This window comes from Taeniopygia guttata, chromosome 1 (assembly GCF_048771995.1).
Source record: "Taeniopygia guttata chromosome 1, bTaeGut7.mat, whole genome shotgun sequence".
Taxonomy (NCBI): Eukaryota; Metazoa; Chordata; class Aves; order Passeriformes; family Estrildidae; genus Taeniopygia; species Taeniopygia guttata.
Window position 1 is genome coordinate 70,832,138 of NC_133024.1, and position 20,305 is coordinate 70,852,442.

The following is a 20,305-nucleotide window of genomic DNA, read 5'->3' on the forward strand; positions in this document are numbered from 1 at the left end:
TTTTAGCACATAGGAGTCAAAAATAAATTTCTATCATCCAACAATAGACCATCATTAATCTGTAGTCCTGTAAGACCATAAATGTGCAGGTAAACTGGAAAAAAAACCCAAACCCCTCTACTAGTATTTTCCTACTAAAGATGTCAAAGGGGCTGAATGTGATGCTGTGGTTTAGAAATGCACAAGTACAAATCATTCTACGTTTTAGCACATTAGCTTATCAACGTTAATGAAGATTCGAGTCTGAGGACAATCATGTAGACATTATATTTGTAACTTGCTAAACCGAATTCCAGGAAAAAATGGTGGCAGTATAGCAGAAAGAGCCCTATGGGAGTGCAGAAAGAACCAGGGAAAATTAAAACGAATCGAAGACACCCAGAGAGGCTGTCCCGGGCTTTTGCAGCCCAGAGCTCGGTGTTGGACCTGTCCAAGAGCTGCAGCACCAGGACAAGCCGGAGACGCTCCCCGAGACTGCAGCGTGGTGCTCTATCCTTTCTGGAGTTTCCAGGAAAACACTGATTTCGCTCAGTATGCCTAAAGCACAGAATGTCAGAAAGCCTGGGAGTGCATTTCGCCCATTTATCTTTGCGTTTTTCCCGTCCCGCTGCTGTTTAAAGTTTAAAAGGCTGTGAGCAGCCGCAGGTAAAGCACACTGAAGTCCGCAGCCTCGCCCCAGCAACAGAGCGACGCTGCCCCAAGAGACCTCTGCAAAGGACACCAGCGGGAGCACCCGGGAGGCGCCTGGAGCTGCGGGGCACCCTCGGGAGCCGGGACAGCCCCGGCCCGGGCCGGCCCCGGAGCGGGTCCCGCCGCCGCTTCCCGCCCGGACAGCCCCGGCACCAACCGGGGTACGGCCGCCGCTGCGGGTGCCCATCAACCGCCTTCCCGCCGCGGAGGCTCTTGGGAGCTGTAGTCCCAATCCGGCCAGCTGCAAGGCGGCCTTCTGGCGCTCGAACTACAGCTCCCAGCATGCAGGGCGGCGGGGCGGTGCCCGCCTGTGGCGCCGGGAGGCTGTGCGATGGCGGCAGGTTTGTAATAGAGAGAAAAGGCTGTGGCAGTCGGAGCTGGGCGCGATTGCGGTGGCGGCCTGAGGAGCGGGGCCGGGGCAGCTGCCTCGCTATAGGCGAAGGGCCGCGGGTCGGAGCTGTCGTGAAGCGGCTGCTTCGGGGCTGGGGGTGCGCTTGGGGCATGCTCCGTGGGGGCGGTGTCGGTGTCAGTGTCAGTGAGTGAAGGAGGGCGCTGGGCCCGGCGGCTCGGCTGAGGAGCGGGGCTGTGCTCACATCCCCACCGTCGACCTGTATGGGCATCCCTTTGTCCCTCATCCCCTTGCGGGACGAATCGGCCTGCTCCCTGCCGGCTGCTCCTGTTGGCACGAAGGTGCTGCTGCTGTAAATTTCATGGGGGGCACGGGGGGGTTTAGACTGGCAGGCGGCGTCCAGAGGGTCTCCAAAGGGGACGGGGAAAACAGCGTGGACCTTGCAGACTTCAATTTGCCACTGCGGGAATCTGCACCTCGCTGGGAAACGGAGGGCACTCGTTTCTATACGAAACATTTCTATAATGTTTCTCCCAGTCGCGGTTTCAAACTCTTGTTGGAAGGATAAGTATTTCGACTGCGGGAAAACGAAGTGAGAGCTGGCATGGGCTGATCTCTTGGGAATGAGGAAGCTTTAAGAAGTTATTTCCTGATTAGCAGGACTCTTGAACCTGGGCTGCTGTGGGTGTCTGTCCTTGGTACCCTGGCCCCTTTTCTCTTCTGTATTCCCCCTGACACACAGGCGGAGAATTCTTTGCCCTGGGATTACTTTGAGAAAGCACGGCTAAGCGTTGCCACACTGTCACCAGCAGCAGTTTTGTCTTTTTCTTCCTAAGAGAGGAAATCACTTCCTTCCTACATTAATTTATTCATGTTTTATGGCGCTTGTAGGATTTGTTGCTGTATTTAAACTTTCGTTTGGATGGAATTTAAAGAAGCTTTTTGGGAGAAGGAAGATAGCAGGCAGTGTAGATGCAGCGTTCCCATGAGAAACTAAGGAAGATGTGAAAATTATAAGTGTTGCATTGAAATATATACAGTAAAGTGTTTGTATTTAGATGGACATATCTGAAACTGCATTAATATGGAGGTCATGTGGTGGACATCTCTCAGCTCATCAAATCACTTCTTTTGTTGCAAGTGTTTAAAAAAAGTTCAAATCCCTCCCAGTACTACTGAAGAAAATACTACATACGGCTTTATGGCATTTGAGATTATATTGGCTGCACTCAAATAATGCAATTAAGAGTTGGATTATATTGATTTTTGGCACCAAAAGTGCTTGCTACTTATTATCCAGATTGTTTCTATTTAATATGACTTATTTTTATAAATACACTAGGTTGGTTGTAAGAGAGTAACTTTCTTTTTCTGGGAATCTGCTATTGTAAATTTCTGATTTTGTTTGTCTGCTTAATTTCTAGGTGCTAGAAGCAGATAGAGAACTGTCCATACCAACTACCTGGAACTTTGAAAGTTATATTGTTTTACATCTACAGAGCATAATATTACTGTGTTAATGCTGATCGGCAAAGAAATTGAAATACAATTTGCAAGATGCCAACTGTTGAAAATCTGAGTGGTGAGCAAAACTTCAGTGCACATTGGATGCTTAATAGTACCCGTGCCGGAGTCTTATTAGGTCCTAGTTTTGCTGGTTTGAACTTTAAGAAAGAAAATTTATTACCTGGACCTGAAAACATCACAGCTTTACCTGAAGAAGTGCTGCATCTTTCAGACAACTGTTCTGTAAGTGATGACTCTCTTTGTGCAGAGTCTGCCAGCTCCCAGGCACTTCAGCAATGTACCACTGGAACACCTTTTCCAGCAGCAGCTGGAAACATAGAAAGCTGTAAACCAGACTTAGTCCATGGTGAAGTGGATGGTCAGAAGAAATCCAGTCACAGTGATCCACTCTTACAAAAGCTTGAACAGGTAATAAATATGCCTAGAATTCCTTGATGTGCTTACAGTAAGATTTATTTTGTTTCTGCATGTGATTTGTCATGCCTGCAAGTAAGCAAACCCCTTGCAATGAATGTATAGGCCACAGCAAGCTTAAAAAGCAAATCCTAAGTTCCAGTTATGCTCACATGAAAGTTGGTGTCCCCCTCATGACGTACATTTACTGAGAGTGTAACTACTGTTGTTTCCAGGTGGCACAAGTTCCAGTTTAAAATTAAATCGTTCTTAAAATAATTTTTCCTGGAAAGGTGCACACAGTTCTACAGTGTTTCTTCACTTGAGGCTGTGGAAATGGGGTGCTGGTCATTACAGTGGTAGTGCTTGACTACACGTATTCACAACACAGTGCAGTTGAATGCTCTTGTATCTATAGCAACATCTGTTGTTAGTTCTCAAAGCAGGTGTGACATACCTGGCTCTGTTTAGATGAGGAGATATGTTAGTGTTGAATGTGATAAAGTATACAAGACATCAGGATAAAAAATGCCTGGAATTGTAGTGCTGTTATGTTACTTAGGTTTTTTTTTTCTAATGCAAGTATGTCAGTCAATCCACTGTAAGTGGCTGTTCACTTAAAGCTTTTCCGAAATACTGGATATAAATTGTGTTAGCTGGAAGTCTTCAGCAGCACTTTAGTACATCTTGCAGTTAAGGACTAAGAAGTCCTTGTCCACTCTGCCAGCAGCTACATCAGCATAAATCCCTATGTCTGTTCACTGGAGTGGAGAGAGGGAGTGTGTGTGTCTCCAGGGTAGAATTCCACGAATTACAAAAGTGTTACAAAAGTTTTCTCCTGTATTTTACATGATAGGAGAATACTTACCCACTTTTTAAATATTGTCAGTAGTAACAATCAGTGGCTAAATAAATATTAGCCGATTTATTGGTATCTTAAAAGGAATTATTAAGTGTCCTTAGAAAGTTATTGACAATCTATAACAAAATAATTCTGTGGTACATTCTAAATAAACCTAGCCTCTAATACATTTATTTATTTGTTTGAAAAGCTGAAGGAACTGCAGCAGCAGAAACAGGAACAGTTAAAGAAACAACAGATGGAACAACTGCAAAGGTTAATGGAAGAGCAGCAGAAGCTACTTAGCATGGTCTCTGGCCAGCCAGCAGCTCTTGGTAAGTGGAGAAAGAAAGCACATGATGCACTTTGTATAAACTGAAAAATTTAATCCCGTTTTCCAGTTAAAATCTGAAAGTGTCTTCTGGGTTCTTAATTTTAAGATTACTTGATTAGTCAAAGATAAATGCTGCATTTCTTCAATGCCTGAAAGTTGAGTGCTGCTGAAGAAGGAATACTGTCCTATTTTTATAAAATGCCAGCTGTAATTGTGGTTTGATCAATATGTGCTATGATGGTGGCCCTTCATTCAAAGTACATGTATTGAAGTCTAAGATAATTACTTTCCTTTCTGATTAGCTGCTTCTCACAGTACTTTTGATTGCTTTAAGCTTTCAAGGTAGCCAAATGAAGTGGTCCCTCCTTGTTTCTGCTCACACATATCACATTCAGGTGGTGAACTGAACCAGAATAGAGAGCTGATCTATATTTAAAAACAGAGACTTTTTCAGTCTTGTTTTCTGGGTGCAAGGAGACAGGACAGCTCTTGCCTGGTAAAAGCTTTGTGAGCTGAGGAGGGATACTTTATGCTCTTGTCAGTGCCAGTCCAACCTGATTTAAATGATTGTCTTTCACTCTGCCTACCTGAGAAGATTAAATTAGGGCTTATTTTGGGAGAAGAAAATCAAGATTGCCTAATCACTTATTCTTGGTCAGTGACATAAGGTTGGAGGCTGGGTGATCAATCCTGCCCCTTCAGTGCCATTTCTTTTCTCCTGTGGAGCAGTAGTTTTGTGATACAAATAGAATGACACAGCCATTTTGTTCCTTCTCCTTTCAAGGTTGTACTGTAATGGCTGAAAGTCAAAAGCTGAGACCTGGGCATTCCACAGGCTTAGCACCTTTACCTCAGTTGCCATTGTCTGGATATCAGAATATCTTTGAAGACAGAGCTCGTGCTCTGGTTGTTTCTTCCCATACACAAGACAACAATTCTTTACAAAAGCTGAACAACAGAGAATGCACCTCATCTTTGAAGAACAATCTTTCAGAAGTGTCTGCCTGTGAAAAGCAAGGTCTGTGTGTGCCTCTGAAAAGGCCAAATTGTTTGAAAACCAAGGAAGACAAATACATTACTGCTTAGTCATTTACAGAAAGATAACGTGATGTGTGGTGCTTTTTTTCTCCTTGTTACTGGGAGTAATTTTCTGCTACTTATTTTGAAGGTTTTATGATTTTAGTTTACTTGGTATGTTGGTTTGTTTCCTGACAGCTTATGGACCTCAGAATGTTTCTGTTGTCCGTTCGAGTTTGGCTAAAAGCAGCACGAGCCAAAAATCAAATTCTTCTCAATTTATGCATATATATATGTGGGAAACAAGAAGCTTGATAAGAGAGCTCACCAGTACAGCAGATATCAGCATTTGTTCAGTTACAGTTTTAAGCCATACATTAACAATAGCAAAGCAGATGAATAATCAGAATGGATTATTTAAGGTCTGTGGAAATTTTTTAATGCATAGTTGCTTATTCCATTAAAAAGAAAGTGCAAATTCAAATAAGAATTAATTTGGGGAAATCTTAGAACTCTTTTATGTAGGAATTCAGATCACATGGCCATGAAGCTCTCTTCTGGTTTTCATCTGACCTGAATGCTGTTTAAAGTATGTGCTGAAAACTGATTTGTTGTTGGGATAAAAAAAACCCCAACTCTGTTGCTTTCACAGGAAAAAACATGTGGTGTCCAGAAAAAAAGATGGGATTATTAATGGAGAGTGAAGATAATTACATTGATCCTTTAGGTGTGGGAAGCGCAGATGTCTCTGAAAATTCCCGTGGAGGTGATCAGTTGTTGACTAATACAGAGGAAAGGTAATTCAGACTATGATTATGCATTTTTTATCAAATTACACAAGTTTGGTTGAATTCTGAGTCCTGAATGAAAGAGTGTGATACTCTGAATTTGTGCAATTTCTTAACAAAGGATTTGATTTTTCTGGGTACTGTGGAGATGTGTGGTAAGAGAGGCTCTTGCTTGGAATTGCTTGTGCTGTAAAAGATTAAATTTTGTATGTTGGATGAAGAGCTGTGTGTGCAGCCTGGGGTAATGACAGCTTAGAAGCACCTTTCGGTATAAGTGGGTATATAAGCAGTTATGATTGCTGTTCCCAGTTTGATTTATTACAACCTCCTATCCACTGTTATGTTCTGAAAGTAGTAATGTGAAGGGAGAGGGTGAGGCTGTGACTTTTTGGTTGATTATGGGGAGTTATGATTATTTGAAATGTCCAAGGCCAGGGCTCTGAGCTACCTGGTCTAGTGGAAGGTGTCGCTGCCCACTGTTGGGAGGTTGGAGCAAGATGATCTTTAAAGTCCTTTCCAACGCAAACTATTCAGTGATTATGTTATTCTATGAAATATGGCTGTGTCTCCCCTGGTGTAGGTTTTGCCCACCTCCAGCCTGCTTCCTGGGGTTGGCAGCAGCATGAAAAAGCAGAGAAAGCCCTGATGCTGTACAAGCAGGGTTCAGTAAAAGTTAAAATGTTATGTTATCAGTACTGTTAGCTATCAGAAAAACTCACTCCATGCCAGTCAGACCCAGCACTCCTGTGAAGGAGGAGGAATATCAAAGAGGGAGACAGGGAATGTTATCTCAGTTGCATTCCTGAGTGGAAAGGTGATACTGTAGGAATTGGCAGTGTGACTAAATGATGAGTGGAAGTTTGTTGGTTTGTCCAAGGAAGGGGAAAAGCAGTGAAAGAAAAAGCAACAAAACCTGCATACAGTGTGTTTCAGATACATATTAACTATTGCAGGGTTTGGATAAACATGTTAAAATGCATTTCTCAGATTGACTTAATGCCTAAGAACCTCAGAATTTGTCATCTTTTATGCAATTACACCATAATTGACTACCAGTGATGTTAAACATAGTTATTTTATGCAGAATTATAAGAGTTGTTTTTGTAATTACTCTAGACCTATTAAAGCTGCAATACATGAGAAGAAACAAACTTTTGAAGAATTCTTGGAAGAACAGATACAACTAGAAGAACAACGTCTGGAGCAAAACCAGAAGTTACAGGTTATTTATTATTACTTTAAAGACCTTCATTCTTCTTTATATATTGTGCCAAGATGTGATAGCTGCTTTATAAGTGTACAAGGAAGATGCTGGCAAAGAAAGCTAACACTGAATGCAACATTCACAGTGTGAAAAATAATAAGCCCCAATTATTTCACTTGCTTAAGTCTTCAGAAATCCAGTAGAAATGTACCATGTAAATTTCTCCTGATATCTGGGATTTATTTGAAGAAATATTCAAACTGTGTAAAAAGCTTTTTAACATTTTATTGTTTGCTTTTCTTTACTCAGGAGACAAATGGATCAGCTGTCCAAAAACCAGTGATCAAGAGACCCTTCCTGAAAAGAGGGGAAGGTTTAACAAGATTCACTAATGCCAAGTCTAAAATGACAAAACTTGGAGAAAACACCTCAAAACTTCAACAGAGGGCTTTAGATGATAGAAATGTTATTAAAGTGGATAAATTACAAATACAGAAAAAACCTGTGCTTCCTGGCAAAGAACTGGTTTCTGAAAATCCTTCTGCACCATGTAAAAAAAACAACCACCCCAATAAAGTAAAACGTTGTCCTATTCAGAAGACAGTGGTACTCAGGAATCACAATGGAGAAAGCATTTTGCCATTAGAAACAAGAATGCCATCAGGAAAAAATCATGATGGACAGATGAGAGATTCTTATCCATCAGAAATTAACAACAAAATAGAAAATACAGACAACAGAGTAGAATTTGTTAAGTCTAACACTGGCAAAATCAAAAACAAATTACCTGGTGCTGAAAAGTTTCAGTTGTCTCAGGAACTGACCAGTGCCTTTTCTAATTCTAAATGTCCCATAAGTCACCCTGTAAAAGATTCAGAATTCTCTTTTGAACTTTCATTTCAGAATAAACTGGAGAACTGGGAAAAAGAAAAAGAAAAAGAGAATCTAGAATTAGATGAATTTTTGTTTCTAGAACAAGCTGCAGATGAAATATCTTTCTCAAGTAATTCTTCATTTGTGCAAAGGATCTTGGAACGAGACCAGCAAACTTCAAAAGGCCGTAGGATGTCTTCTACTCCTATCAAGGCAAAGCAGCAGCAAGTCAAGGTGCTGGCTGTCAAACTTACAAAAGAGAGAAATAAAAGGGCAGACTGTGTGGCACAGGAAAATATAAATGATAGCCCAGTTATGCATACAGCCTCAAATTCAGGAACAGATTTTAGAATGAAGGATCCATTGAGTAAAACAGATGGTGTAATATTCTCAGCCTCTTCCATGAAAGCAGCTCCTGCTTTAAAAAGTAATCACTGGATTGTAAATGAAGATAAGAGTGAGTGTAACAGTGATACTGCTACAGATTCTGAGAGTGAATTTGGGGCCACATTGAAGCATGACAGCAAAGATGCTAAGACAGCCCTTGTGAACCATAGAGAAAGTGATCCAGAATTTTTTGATTGTGGAAGTTCTGTTGCAGACATCAGCAAAGAGAGCAAAAATGGGGATGCTGACCTTGGGTTGTCAGACAAGGATTGCGGTGCACTGTCAAAGCAAAAGCTTAGAAAAGCTACAGAAGATCACAGAAGCATGTCTTGTATAAGTAGGAATAGGTTTGAGTTTGATGATGAAAGAACATGGAGTGATCTTGATGAAAATTATGTTAGCATTGATTTACCTGAAAAATATACTAAAACACCTTTGCAGATGGACTTTTCCTTTAAGAATGATACAACTGTCCCAGACAAAGCAATAAAGAGAAAAGTTGCCTCAAAGAAAGGAGATGAAATGTTGAAAGAGTCTGCAGTGGACAGTGATACAAATGGACCTCCTGTATCAAACCTGATGATGAAACTGTTTCCTTCACTGAAGCCAAAGCAGAAGGCAAGCTGCCATCCAGAGCATGAAACCAAATCAAATGTGGAACCAGAGCTGGGAGGTGAGAGAAAAGCAACTGGTAGGAAGTGGTGAGGAAGGCGTTATCATACAAGTCTTCCCTACTAGTGCTTAAGTTCCAAACTGAAATTACACCAGAGGGTTTAAGTACAGACTTCTGCTGTGAGAAATGGCCCTATTCTCCCCCTACATCTCTTAGTTGCACGTCTGAGGCCAGATCTAACAATTACACAGCTTGCAGAATGACTCTGATTGGTGAAAACTTCTTTTTAAAAAATGATTTATTTAATTGGTGGGTTGGGTTTTTTTTCCCCTCTGGAGGCTTCAGCTCATTGAAAAAACTTGATCAGAAGCTGATTGATCACTGTTTCTGAATGGAGGAAAATACCAAGAGCAATCTGAAAATGAAGTGGTACCTTCCTTTCCACCACAGTAGGGTAACGGTGTTCACTGCTAGGTTAACTTTTTCCTCTCATGGAATATAAGGGAGTGGAAGATTTTCTGGGTTTTCTGAGAGTAGTATAATATCTACAGAATTCATGTGGAATATGAGAAATGCTGATTGATTTTTCTGCTTTGCCCAAGTTTGATTTCGTCTATATGGTTACAGTCTGTGCAGAACTGCCTCTAAAACCCGGTGTTGCAGCTGTTGCACTTCTGCTATCATTAAAAATGGAGTTGTTCAGTGAAAGCATGATGGCACAGCCTTGTATTTTAATCTTCTGTCACTGAGATTGTGATCTTGGTTTCAGACTCTGCTCCAGTGAATGTTAAGGATTTTGTTTAGGTTTTTATGGTAAGCCAGTTGATGTAATCTTTTTAAAGCCTTTGATTTCATCTCTCTCAGTGCCCTGAACAAAATGTCCAGCATTCAGCTGGATAAACACATTTTGTGATGGGTAAGCAGCTGGCTCATAGGTCAGGCACAAAGGGTTACCGGGAACGGGGTGACATCAGACTGGTGACTTGTCACTACTGGGGTTCCACAGGGCTCCATCCTCTGTCCTGTGCTCTTTAACATCTTCATAAATGACTTGGACACAGAACTGGAAGGAATACTAAGTTTGCCAACCATACTAAATGGGGAGGAGCTGTTGACTCACTCAAAGGCAGGGAGGCTGTGTAGATAGACCTGGACAAATGAGAGGGCTGGGCAGATGAGAGGGCAGATGAAGTTCAGCATGGGAAAGCTCTGGATTCTGCACCTGGGATGGGGCAACTCTGGATGTACAGACAGACTGGGAAATGAGATGCTGGAGAGCAGTGCCACACAAAGAGACCTGGGGGCCCTGGTCTGTGGCAAGTTGAACATGAGGGAACAGTGCCCTGGCAGCCAGGAGGGCCAACCCTGTCCTGGGGGCACCAGGCACAGCATGGCCAGCTGGGCAACGGAGGGGATTGTCCTGCTCTGCTCTGCACTGGGGCGGCCTCACCTCGAGTGCTGGGGGCAGTTCTGGGTGCCACCATATAAAAAAGACATGAAAGTATTAGAGAGTGTCCAAAGGAGGGCAACAGGGATGGTGATGGGTCTGGAGGGGAAGCCTTGTGAGGAATGGCTGATGTCACTTGGTGTGCTCAGCCTGGAGAGGAGGAGACTGAGGAGAGAGCTCATTGCGGTCTGCAGCTTCCTTGTGAGGGGAAGAGGAGGGGCAGGCAGTGATCTCTGCTCTGTGTGAGCAGTGACAGGACCTGAGGGTGAAACACAGGCCCCACTTGACATCATCACCTTAGCATAAATATGAATTAAGAAAAACTTAAGTGTAATTACTGTGTCTGACTGTAACTACTTTTGCAAGCAGAGGCCTAGCCCTAGCAGGCTGAAGTGATAAGAAAGGAAAGGAATGTTGGCTGTCACAAAAGGCTAGAAAAATGCAAAGTCATAGGATTTGTTTTCATAGATAGAAAATAGAAGAAGGTAATCACTAAACACAGTTATAGAAAGTATGACAGCAGTTAGATGAATATGATGAATATGTTAGACAGGAACTATGTACTGTGTTTGTAGCCCTAGGATGAAGAAACCACACATTATGTAAGACCCCAAGCCTTAAACCAGCAGCTTTTAGATAAGCAAACAAACAAGGGTGGATGCCAGAACTGTGAAGTATAAAAACCTGTGTAAAATGAACCCCAGTCAGACGTGCACATGGAGGTGCTAACCCCTGCAGGTTCTCTGGGCACCAGTAAAGGTGTGCTTTACTTTATGTAAAGTAGATGCCTTTGAATCAAGGGAATGGCCTGAAGTTGTGTTAGGGGAGGTTCAGGTTGGCAATTACGTGGATATTACCTTACCACCCCGAAGGATGGTTGGGCGCTGGAACTGGCTCCCCAGGGAAGTGGTCACACCAGCCTGACAGAGTTCAAAAAGTTTTTGGACAATACACTCAAGTACATGGTGTGACTCTTGGGGATGTACTGTGCAAGGCCAGGAGTTGGGCTTGATGAGCCTTTTGGATCATCCAACTTGATGATCCTTTTATATCCCTTCCAACTCGGGATATTCTGTGATTCATATGAAAGCTGCTACTTCTGCTTATTGTTTTCTGGAGAATTGATTGTGTAGGCTTGTCTAAAGATGGTTGCTAAAAGTTTGCAGGAAGAGAGGTAGGGTTCAGGTTTTTTTACAGCATTTTAGAGTATTTAAGGGTGAGCAAGGAAACCACCTACACAGCAACATCACTATTTTGTCGATTCTGTTGCATACTCAGACTCTGAAGTAGTGACAGAACAGAAAACTGGGATGGGAAAAAAGCCCACAAAAACCCCTCCCTATTATCAGCCTCTGCAACAGATTCCACATCATGGATGGGTGTGGACAGACTTTGTAGTGACTAAAACTTGGAAAAACTTACAACCATAGACTTTCTTGTTTGATATACCCTATACCATCATACTGTATACATGCACCTGCCACATATATGTGGTATGTACCTACATATGGACCGTATACACTCCTTACACCCTTATACCTTCATTTTATTTATCTGGTTTGACGTGAAGCTCTTCAAATTCCAATTCCAAATACAGCCTTAGTTCTACCAAGATGAAAGATACACTCAGTACTTAAAAGTGCTACAAAAATGATGGACCTACTCCATATTTGAGGTACTTGAGTAAATAGTGCAGAGTATTGTAAAACAAAACTTCTGTGTTATTTGGATAGTAGAAGTTTTTTTTTTTGCAAAATTACTGCTGTGTCTAAAATAGTATTTACTTGTTTTTTCTTTTCTTTTTTTTTTAATTTTTAAGCTGGTGTGTGATAATTGTTCACTTCAGTCTTATGAATGCCATTTGGATAATGTGCATATGGCTGTGCTTTGACAGGAAACACTGTTCCATCCCAGTTACTGAGAGAGAGACTCGCTGAGTTGGAAAAAGAAATTGAGAGATTCCGAACTGAAAACACAATTCTGAGTAAACTCCGTGAAGAAAGAGAGCACGCCCTGGCAAGTATCAGGTAATTTTTACTCAAAACATTTTGGTGCCTTCACTTACATAGCGTGTTGCAGACTCTCCTAATGCCCAGTTACCAACTGCACAGGGAAACAATTCATGTGCTTCAGTTACAGTGGAGATAGGACTACACACAAGTTATTGCTCTATGGGTATGTTAAACTGTAATAATTACACACAATTTAATAGTGTTAATAACCCCTGCTCAATTGATGTGATGTCCCTAAAGGGTGTATTTTGGAGAATTTATACTTTTGTTCTAAAGGATAATACAATCCTGAGTTAGCCTTGCAGAACTGGTCTTAATGCTTTTGCTTTGGATTTGATATTTGTGTGTACACACTGAGAATCTTTTAATTTGAACAGGGGCATTTATAAGTGGCATATAGAAGACCGTAATTTCCTCTGATGACATAAATGGGGCACATCTTTTCCTACCACAGCCACTTTTGTTTGGGAACAGCATTGTGTCTTTGCCTAACGTTTAATTTTTGACCACCTATAAGCAGAATCTTTTCTCTGGTGCTTTTGGGGGATGGTCTTCTAATATTTTGAAAAATGTAGCAAGATTTTAGCCAAAACTTTTCTAAATTCAGGATAATGTTTGTGACTAGAAGATATAAAAATATATATTGTTAGGCTTCAAACACCCACTGTGTGATAATCCTTACTCCTTAAATAAGTAATACCGTTTATAAGTAAGTCTTCCTGAGGGTAATGGATGCTGAATTGCAATCTGTGACACTGAGTCTTCACTTTCTTTCTCTAAAATCCTGATATAACGGAAATCTGGGCTAAAACAACAACTTTGTTTCATAATTATAGGAAAGAAATTGCAGACTTTGGACAGAAGAAAGCCCAAGAACTGGCTGAAATAGAAGAATATAAAAAAAAGGAAATTAAAAAATTGCAAAAGGAGCGTAAAGTTTTTGAAAAATACACCACAGAAGCTAGAGCAATTCCAGATAAAAAAGAACGGGATGAAATTCAGGTATAAAATTAAATTATTATTCTCCTCTATGGAGGAACATGTAAGTTCACCCAAAGGCAGTCAAGAACTAAATTCTAACTTAGTTCAAAGACTACAAATGATTTCAAGATGGGAACTGCTAGCAGATGTGTGTTAGTGGTGAACTTAGCAGTGCTGGATTAACAGTTAGACTCCTTGATCTTAAAGGTTTTTTTCCAATCTAAATTATTCTAATTGAGGAAGGGAACTACAGTCTTTACAATGCTGTTTGATGGTTTTAAGGCAAAAACTCTTCATGAGCAAATTGTTTTGTCACGCTTCCATACTAAAAACTGCTGGTGGCTTATAGAATGATCTTCAGCTTTGAAATAAAATTACCAGAGTTGAAATACTAAATTGGAAGTTTTTATTCGTGCTAGTGGATCAAAGTGCAAACTAGAACTCCACAAAGGTTTTGTTCTGTCTATAGCTCTTCTATAATCCATGTAGTACTCTTCTACAATTTTCAAAGTTACATTTTATTGTCACTTATAGAACTTTAGGTTATCAGTGATGTAAGGAACAAGATCTGTTTCTTCATTGTCAGGATGTATGGTATATGAGATGCATAAATAAGCCATATTAAACATCACACAGGGATTTCCCTCTTCCTTCCCTACGAACTTCCCTTCAGAAAACTGAATTGACATTTGCTAAACTAGGCAGATTTGCATGTGTGTTAGTGTCCTCCCTCTGTTTTCCTGTGCCAAGATTTTTGAAGTGACTTCCAAGGGTAGCATTAAGGATTCTGTACTTCTGTCTCAAGTGTATATGTACTGGCCAATCTAGGAAGTGTAAAGTATGCCAAGAAAGCAAGAAAAACAGTTCCTGTGATTAGAGTAGAGCTTATAAAGTTGGGAGTTTCAAGTAAATAATCACTCTTTCAGGAAAGGAAACTCTTCTTTACCTTTCACCCCTGCACTCTTAAGCTGATTTGACTTTTTTGCCACTTTTGCCTTTTTTGCTTATGTTTGTATTTCTATTAGAAACTCAAATATATTTGATTATATTAAAAACAAAAACATGCATTTTTCTAAGGCTTTAAAACAGCAGATTGCAGAGTTACAGGAAGATCTAAAACGAAAAGAGGCAAAATGGTCTACCACCCATCGACGTCTGAAAGATCAAATAGAAGCTTTAGTAAATGAGAATTTTGAGCTAAAAGAGGAAATTAAAATTATGGAGAAGTTTCGTCTAGAAGCCTGGAAGAAAGTAGAAGCTGCTGGAAGCAAGAAAAAAATAGAAAATCCTGGGATGGGTCTAAATAGAGCAGAATCTGTAAGTTATAATTCTTGGTGCTTTAAATACCTTTGTGTGAATATTGGTGAGTTTTCTGTTATAAACTTGGACTCTAATAGCTACGACTTAGCTGGTTACTTTTAATTTACTGATGTAGGGACTACACTAGTGGTGACAGACACAGAATTTTGTTAATGTCATATTCTCTGCAAATGTTAATGCTCACAATGTGCAGCATCCCTTTTGTTAAGGAGCTCATCTTGGAAATGAAAAATTATGCAAGTGTGAAAGAAAAATAATTGATGGAGTCTAAGTTGTGAACCTCTGCCCCTTTAGGATCAACCAGGCAAATCAAGCAGTTCAAAATTGTCTAAAGCAGTTATATTAATTTTTGAAAGTATTATTCTGGATTGCTTGCATTAAATTAACATTCTGGAGTTGCTGATAGTGAGGGAGCTGATGGAAGAAGAGCTCCAAAGTGCAGCTTGGGCTACATCACACAAGCCCTTCTGTTGATTAAGTCTCAAAACTGTATCGTTTGTGAAGAAAACCTCCAGAAAATTTCATGTCATATGGTCTATAAATTTTATTGACTCTGTACGAACAGTTACAATTACACATCACATAAACCACAAATACTTCCTTTCTTTTAGTGTCTACCAAACAGAGACCTAAAAAGTCAAGCTGCATCTCTGCTTCTTCCAGTACAGAAGTGCAGCAAGATAAATGGCAAAAATTATTCACAAGCAAAAGGTAAAAATATTTGTCTGTGCAGAAAATTCTGTTAAGTCTTTAAAATAAAACGAATGTGAAGTTTTGCTTTGTGGAGTGCATCACCACCACAAAGGGAGAGAGAGTGGGAGCTGTCAAGGGCTTGAGCATATGGATACATACCCTCATAGGGTGGGATTCTGGAGAAAGCTGTGATTTCACTCCAGTTTTGGAGTGAAAAATGCTTCTGGTCATACCTGATGGTCTGGAGCACTGCAGAAGCTGCTTTCTATAATCAAAAATGACATTCATCACTAGTGTTTTCCAAGCTGCAGATATTGGTTAGATCAGAGTCACCAAATGGTTTGGGTTGGAAGGGACCTCAAAGATCATCCAGTTCCAACCCCTTGCCATGGGCAGGGACACCTCCCACTAGACCAGGGTGCTCAGGGTCCCATCTAACCTGGCCTTGGACCATTCCAGGAAAGGAGCAAGCTCAGCTTCTCTGGGCAACCTGTTCCAGTGCCTCGCTGCCCTGACAGTGAAGAATTTCTTCGTAATGTCTAGTGGAGTGTGTTGATAGCATCAGAACTGCTGTCTCTTCAGAACCTTCTGTTAGCAGGATTTGTAATCATATGGGCAATGCTGTGGCAGGTGTTCCTTGTTCACAGTTACTTAGTGTCTGCCTTCCTAAGGGATAATCACAGATGGAAAGTAACTGCAGGGTACTTTTTTGACACCTCTGACAGCTCATCCAACCATCATGTTATCTGTTACAGGAGTATGTTCCAGAATTGAAGGTAGTTTTTTTTGATAATTTGATAGGAGAGACATGGAAAAAAATATGCTGATCAGTTCCTGTTAAAAGCTGATATTCATCTTCCTTTGTTCATTATAAGGCATCATTAATAATGTTGTCTAAATTTCTAGGAGGGGCAAATCCTTTGTAAATCTAGAGAGATGAAATAGGAGAGATGAAAAATGCATTAAATGTCCATTGTAATAATTCTTCAGCTCTAGCTTCTTGCTAACACACAAAACAATGACAGGGATTGATTATTTTCTGGGCATGTACCTATTCTTTTAGTACATATCCTGCTTTGAGTTTCTACTGCAGTTAAGAAATGTGGGTGTCCTGTACAGCTTGACCTCCTATATAATTGTAACTCTTAAACACTTAAATTTCTCTGTCCAATTTACTTATTACATGTATCTCAGTAGGAAAACTTTCTAGAACACCTGCATCAGGACCTGCTAATGAGAGAAACAACTCCGAGGCAATGACAGCACTAGCAGATTCTTCTCAGACTTCTATGGTAGTAAGTCCTGTGTCTTGATTTGATTTTCAAAGCAGAGAAGAAAAAGCCTAAAATAGAAAAGTTAAGGAGTATCTGGAGGGTGACTGATGAGGCTGTTGACTCATCTTTGTGTGTTCTCCAGCTTTTATTGGTGTAACAGAAATGGCCATGTACCAGTCAATGAGGAGCGTTTTACCTTTGTCTAGTAGTTGCATTATTCTTTGGCTCAGGAAAAATACAAAGTAATAATCTCCTGCTCTTTTGAATTTTTTAGCTTTTGGGAGGGCTAAAGAAGGATGGATGTTCTATATGCTCCATGTAGGGCAATTGTGCAGAGATCTTTGAAACAGTTTAATTCATTCTGAAATTAATTGCTGTAGGTTAGACTTTAGAGAACGTGATTGTTTCATACCGTGATGTGGATTTCTTAAGAAAACTGAGCACCATGTTACAGCACATCGCTGAATTCCACTTTAGTCCAGACTACAACTGACCACAGATATCTAATGATTGTTCAGTCTCCATCTCTTGTACCATTTGAATTATATTTGGAGTTGCTTAAACCTCAAATTGTCTTTAAGCCTCCCTATATCCATCTTCCTACTGTGATGCTCCTTGTTTCCTAAAATACCTGTCAGCCTAGGAAAAAAGTATATAAAAGCAAAGCTTGATTTAAGTATTTGCTTGTCATCTCAGGACACTTCTCCTAATGAAGCATACGTGTCAGCACCATCTGCTCCTGTATTTACAGGCAGTGAAGAGATAGAGAGAGAAACTGCTTATCCTGATGGAAAGGTGAGAGCCTGGCACTTGGAAATTCTGGAAGACGCCTGGTGGGAAAGATGAGGGAGAATATGAGTGTGAGGGCTTAATACTGATCTCACTCCTGTTTTCATTAGGTTGAGAAGGTTTTGAAAAATGGCTGTCACCTTATATTTTTCCCAAATGGAACATGGAAAAAAGTGGGCTCTGATGGGAAGACCGTAACTATAACCTTCTTCAATGGGGATGTGAAACAGATTATGCCTGATCAAACAGTTGTAGGTATCCTGTATCTGCATTTTTCAGTAACTGCTTATTTATCTGCATGTATACACTCATTTAAAACTTCTCATTAGTTACACTAAATCTCAACTGTTGTCTGCAGATTTATTACTATGCTGATGCTAAGACTACTCACACTACATACTCCAATGGCTTAGAGGTCTTGCAGTTTTCAAATGGACAAATAGGTAAAGAAATCATCCAACCCAACTGTCAGAATTATTGCCCAGATAAAGATATGTATTTATGTAATAAGCATATTGTCTCAAAATACATTTCAGAGAAACATTATCCTGATGGCAAGAAGGAAATAACCTTTCCTGATCAGACAATTAAGAGTCTATTTTCAGATGGCCAAGAAGAAAGTATCTTTCCTGATGGCACTATTGTTCGTGTGCAGCGGTGAGCTTTTCCTTCTGGGATCCCCTGGGCTGGGCATGGGAGCACTTGGGGCTCAATGACAGGGGCACTATATGGTGACAGGTGTGTTTATCCATTTCCTGAAGGTTTACATTTCAATGGACTATACTGTGAACACATAGTTACTGCTTGAGTTTGGGGCTTTTTTTTTTTTTTTTTGGTAGCATGGAAGAGGCATAAAGACAGTGTATTGTCTCATACCCTAACCTAAGAGACTTCTCCTTTTGTACATAATTCTAGAAAAAAATACCTAGGAACCTGGCTGGTGTGGGAAGCAGGTGTGACTGACAGCAGATAATGCTCAAACTACCAAGTTTTAAACTTCCCTTGGACTTTTGCAGTGATGGATTTGATGCAGATAAAGTGCACTGGAGGCTCTCAAGTACAAAGAAGTAATATCAGTTTTGCAGAAACAGGTTTTTGACTATGAGCCAGCTGAGATGTTTAACAGATTTCTCCACAAATATTGTCTTCCTTCATTTAGGTTTACATATCCAGTGCTGGTTCTGAGACTAATCTTATACCAATGCATAATCCTTGGGGTTTTTTTCCTAATACAGAGATGGAACCAAAACTATAGAGTTCAATAATGGCCAGCGAGAACTGCACACATCACAGTTTAAGAGACGGGAGTATCCAGATGGGACTGTCAAGACTGTGTACATGAATGGACAGCAGGAAACCAAGTATGTCTCTGGGAGAGTCAGAGTAAAGGACAAGGATGGTAATATTATCATGGACACTAAGTTGTAGACCATGTCAAAATTGCTGAAGTGTTAGCACATCAGCAAAAATAATGTACATTTCTGTAAACAAGTGAAAAAGCTTAAAGCTTATTGTGTACATATTATTTATAATCTTTTCTAAATAAATTTATTTTTCAGTGGGTGCTACTACATCAGAGCTTTTGCTAATTATTTTTCCCATTTCTACATTTAAGAAACAGTTTATTAATTTGGTATTCAGCCATGTGGCATTAAAAGGGTGTTTTTTAAATAAGCTCTCAGTGAACACTCAAACAGCTACAGACCACACCCGATTTTGGACATCAGTTTACTTACTGCTTGACTTGAAAGACCAAAGGAATGGCAGTCTCGGGCTATTCTTTTTCCTTCATCTTATTTTCTTTATCTTGGAGTTAGGAGGCAACAGCATTAGCAGACTGCAGTGTCTGTTCTATAACCTGTTCTTCTATACTCACAGGGCTAACACACGTGAAACTGGGGGACAGGTTCTTTCTCCAAGCTACTCAGAAATACCAGAAAATTAACAAAAGTCAACTCATCCAGTTTTCCCACCCAGCAGGTATTTTTAAGCTGACTTGTCTTTCAAAATTCTGCAGTACCTACTATCAAAAGGTTGCTGTTGGGCTGGCTGTTTTAAGGTCATTCTTGTGCATGCTGAAAAATTTGTCTCCTTCTCACATGGTAGAAGATACTTTCTTCTTGTCTCCTCTGCCCCATCCCCTTTTTCTCCTCAGTGAAGGCAAGCTCTGTCCTTACTCTCTTTATGCCCTTTATTTCTCAGAGGGTGGCAATGAGAACTGTGCTTGCTCTCACCCAGTTCTCTGGCTGGGTGGGGAGACAGGTCCTGGCCTTTTGGGTCAAACTTGCTCAAACAGTGGCTGTTACATAATTCAGGGCTCAGTTGCTTTCAAGATGGGTCATAAACAGTGGGGTTTTGGTCTTCTTTAAATTAAAACATTTTGGAAATGAGCATGAGCCTCCTGGGATATTTGCAACAGCACCTAGGACATGTGTCTGGTTAGTACCAGAATATGTACTGGAAGTATGACAGGATCCTTCCACTGCTTGTCCCATTGTGCCTGAGCATGTATGTCAGCTTTGGCCCTTGCTTTCATGGGAGCTTGAAGAAGAGATGTGTGCAAGGCTCTGTGTGTATGAGCATAGACTGAAGCACAGCAGGTTCCCTCTGAACAGCAAGAGGCTGCTTTACTGGGCAGGTGACTGAGCCCTGGAACTGGCTACCTGGAGAGGTTGTGCAGTCATCACACAAGTGTTTTCCTTGATAAGCTAGACTAAGCTCTCCCTGGAGAGACTTAGAGGGGCTGAGCTTTACAGATAAAGGATTTAGTACA

The 20,305-nt window shown here is 40.7% G+C and overlaps 1 protein-coding gene across 3 annotated transcripts; it reads left to right on the forward strand.

The window, feature by feature from the left end:
- Positions 1–947: 947 nt before the first annotated feature.
- Positions 948–19,103, forward strand: CPAP (centrosome assembly and centriole elongation protein). Of its 3 annotated transcripts, XM_030275845.4 has the most exons (17): positions 948–1,031; positions 2,464–2,974; positions 4,012–4,135; positions 4,919–5,152; positions 5,804–5,948; positions 7,056–7,161; positions 7,453–9,076; positions 12,358–12,490; positions 13,312–13,477; positions 14,534–14,773; positions 15,388–15,487; positions 16,664–16,764; positions 17,440–17,538; positions 17,643–17,783; positions 17,891–17,975; positions 18,069–18,189; positions 18,768–19,103. In XM_030275845.4, exons 2-17 carry the CDS (start codon positions 2,597–2,599, stop codon positions 18,958–18,960), a joined length of 3,990 nt encoding a protein of 1,329 aa, XP_030131705.4. In that variant the 5' UTR covers positions 948–1,031; positions 2,464–2,596; the 3' UTR covers positions 18,961–19,103. The 3 variants fall into 3 exon arrangements, with proteins under 3 accessions (XP_030131705.4, XP_030131713.4, XP_072787262.1); XM_030275853.4 differs by lacking the exon at positions 948–1,031 and having other exon boundaries at positions 2,468–2,974; positions 16,667–16,764; XM_072931161.1 differs by lacking the exons at positions 948–1,031; positions 4,919–5,152 and having other exon boundaries at positions 2,468–2,974.
- Positions 19,104–20,305: the final 1,202 nt, after the last annotated feature.

Bases quoted from the DNA above. Each gene is read 5' to 3' on its own strand.
- CPAP (XM_030275845.4), top strand. From the start codon at position 2,597: ATGCCAACTGTTGAAAATCTGAGTGGTGAGCAAAACTTCAGTGCACAT. The intron at 5,153-5,803 runs GTCTGTGTGTGC...TTGCTTTCACAG, and splicing joins GTCTGCCTGTGAAAAGCAAG to GAAAAAACATGTGGTGTCCA. The intron at 17,539-17,642 runs GTGAGAGCCTGG...TGTTTTCATTAG, and splicing joins CTGCTTATCCTGATGGAAAG to GTTGAGAAGGTTTTGAAAAA.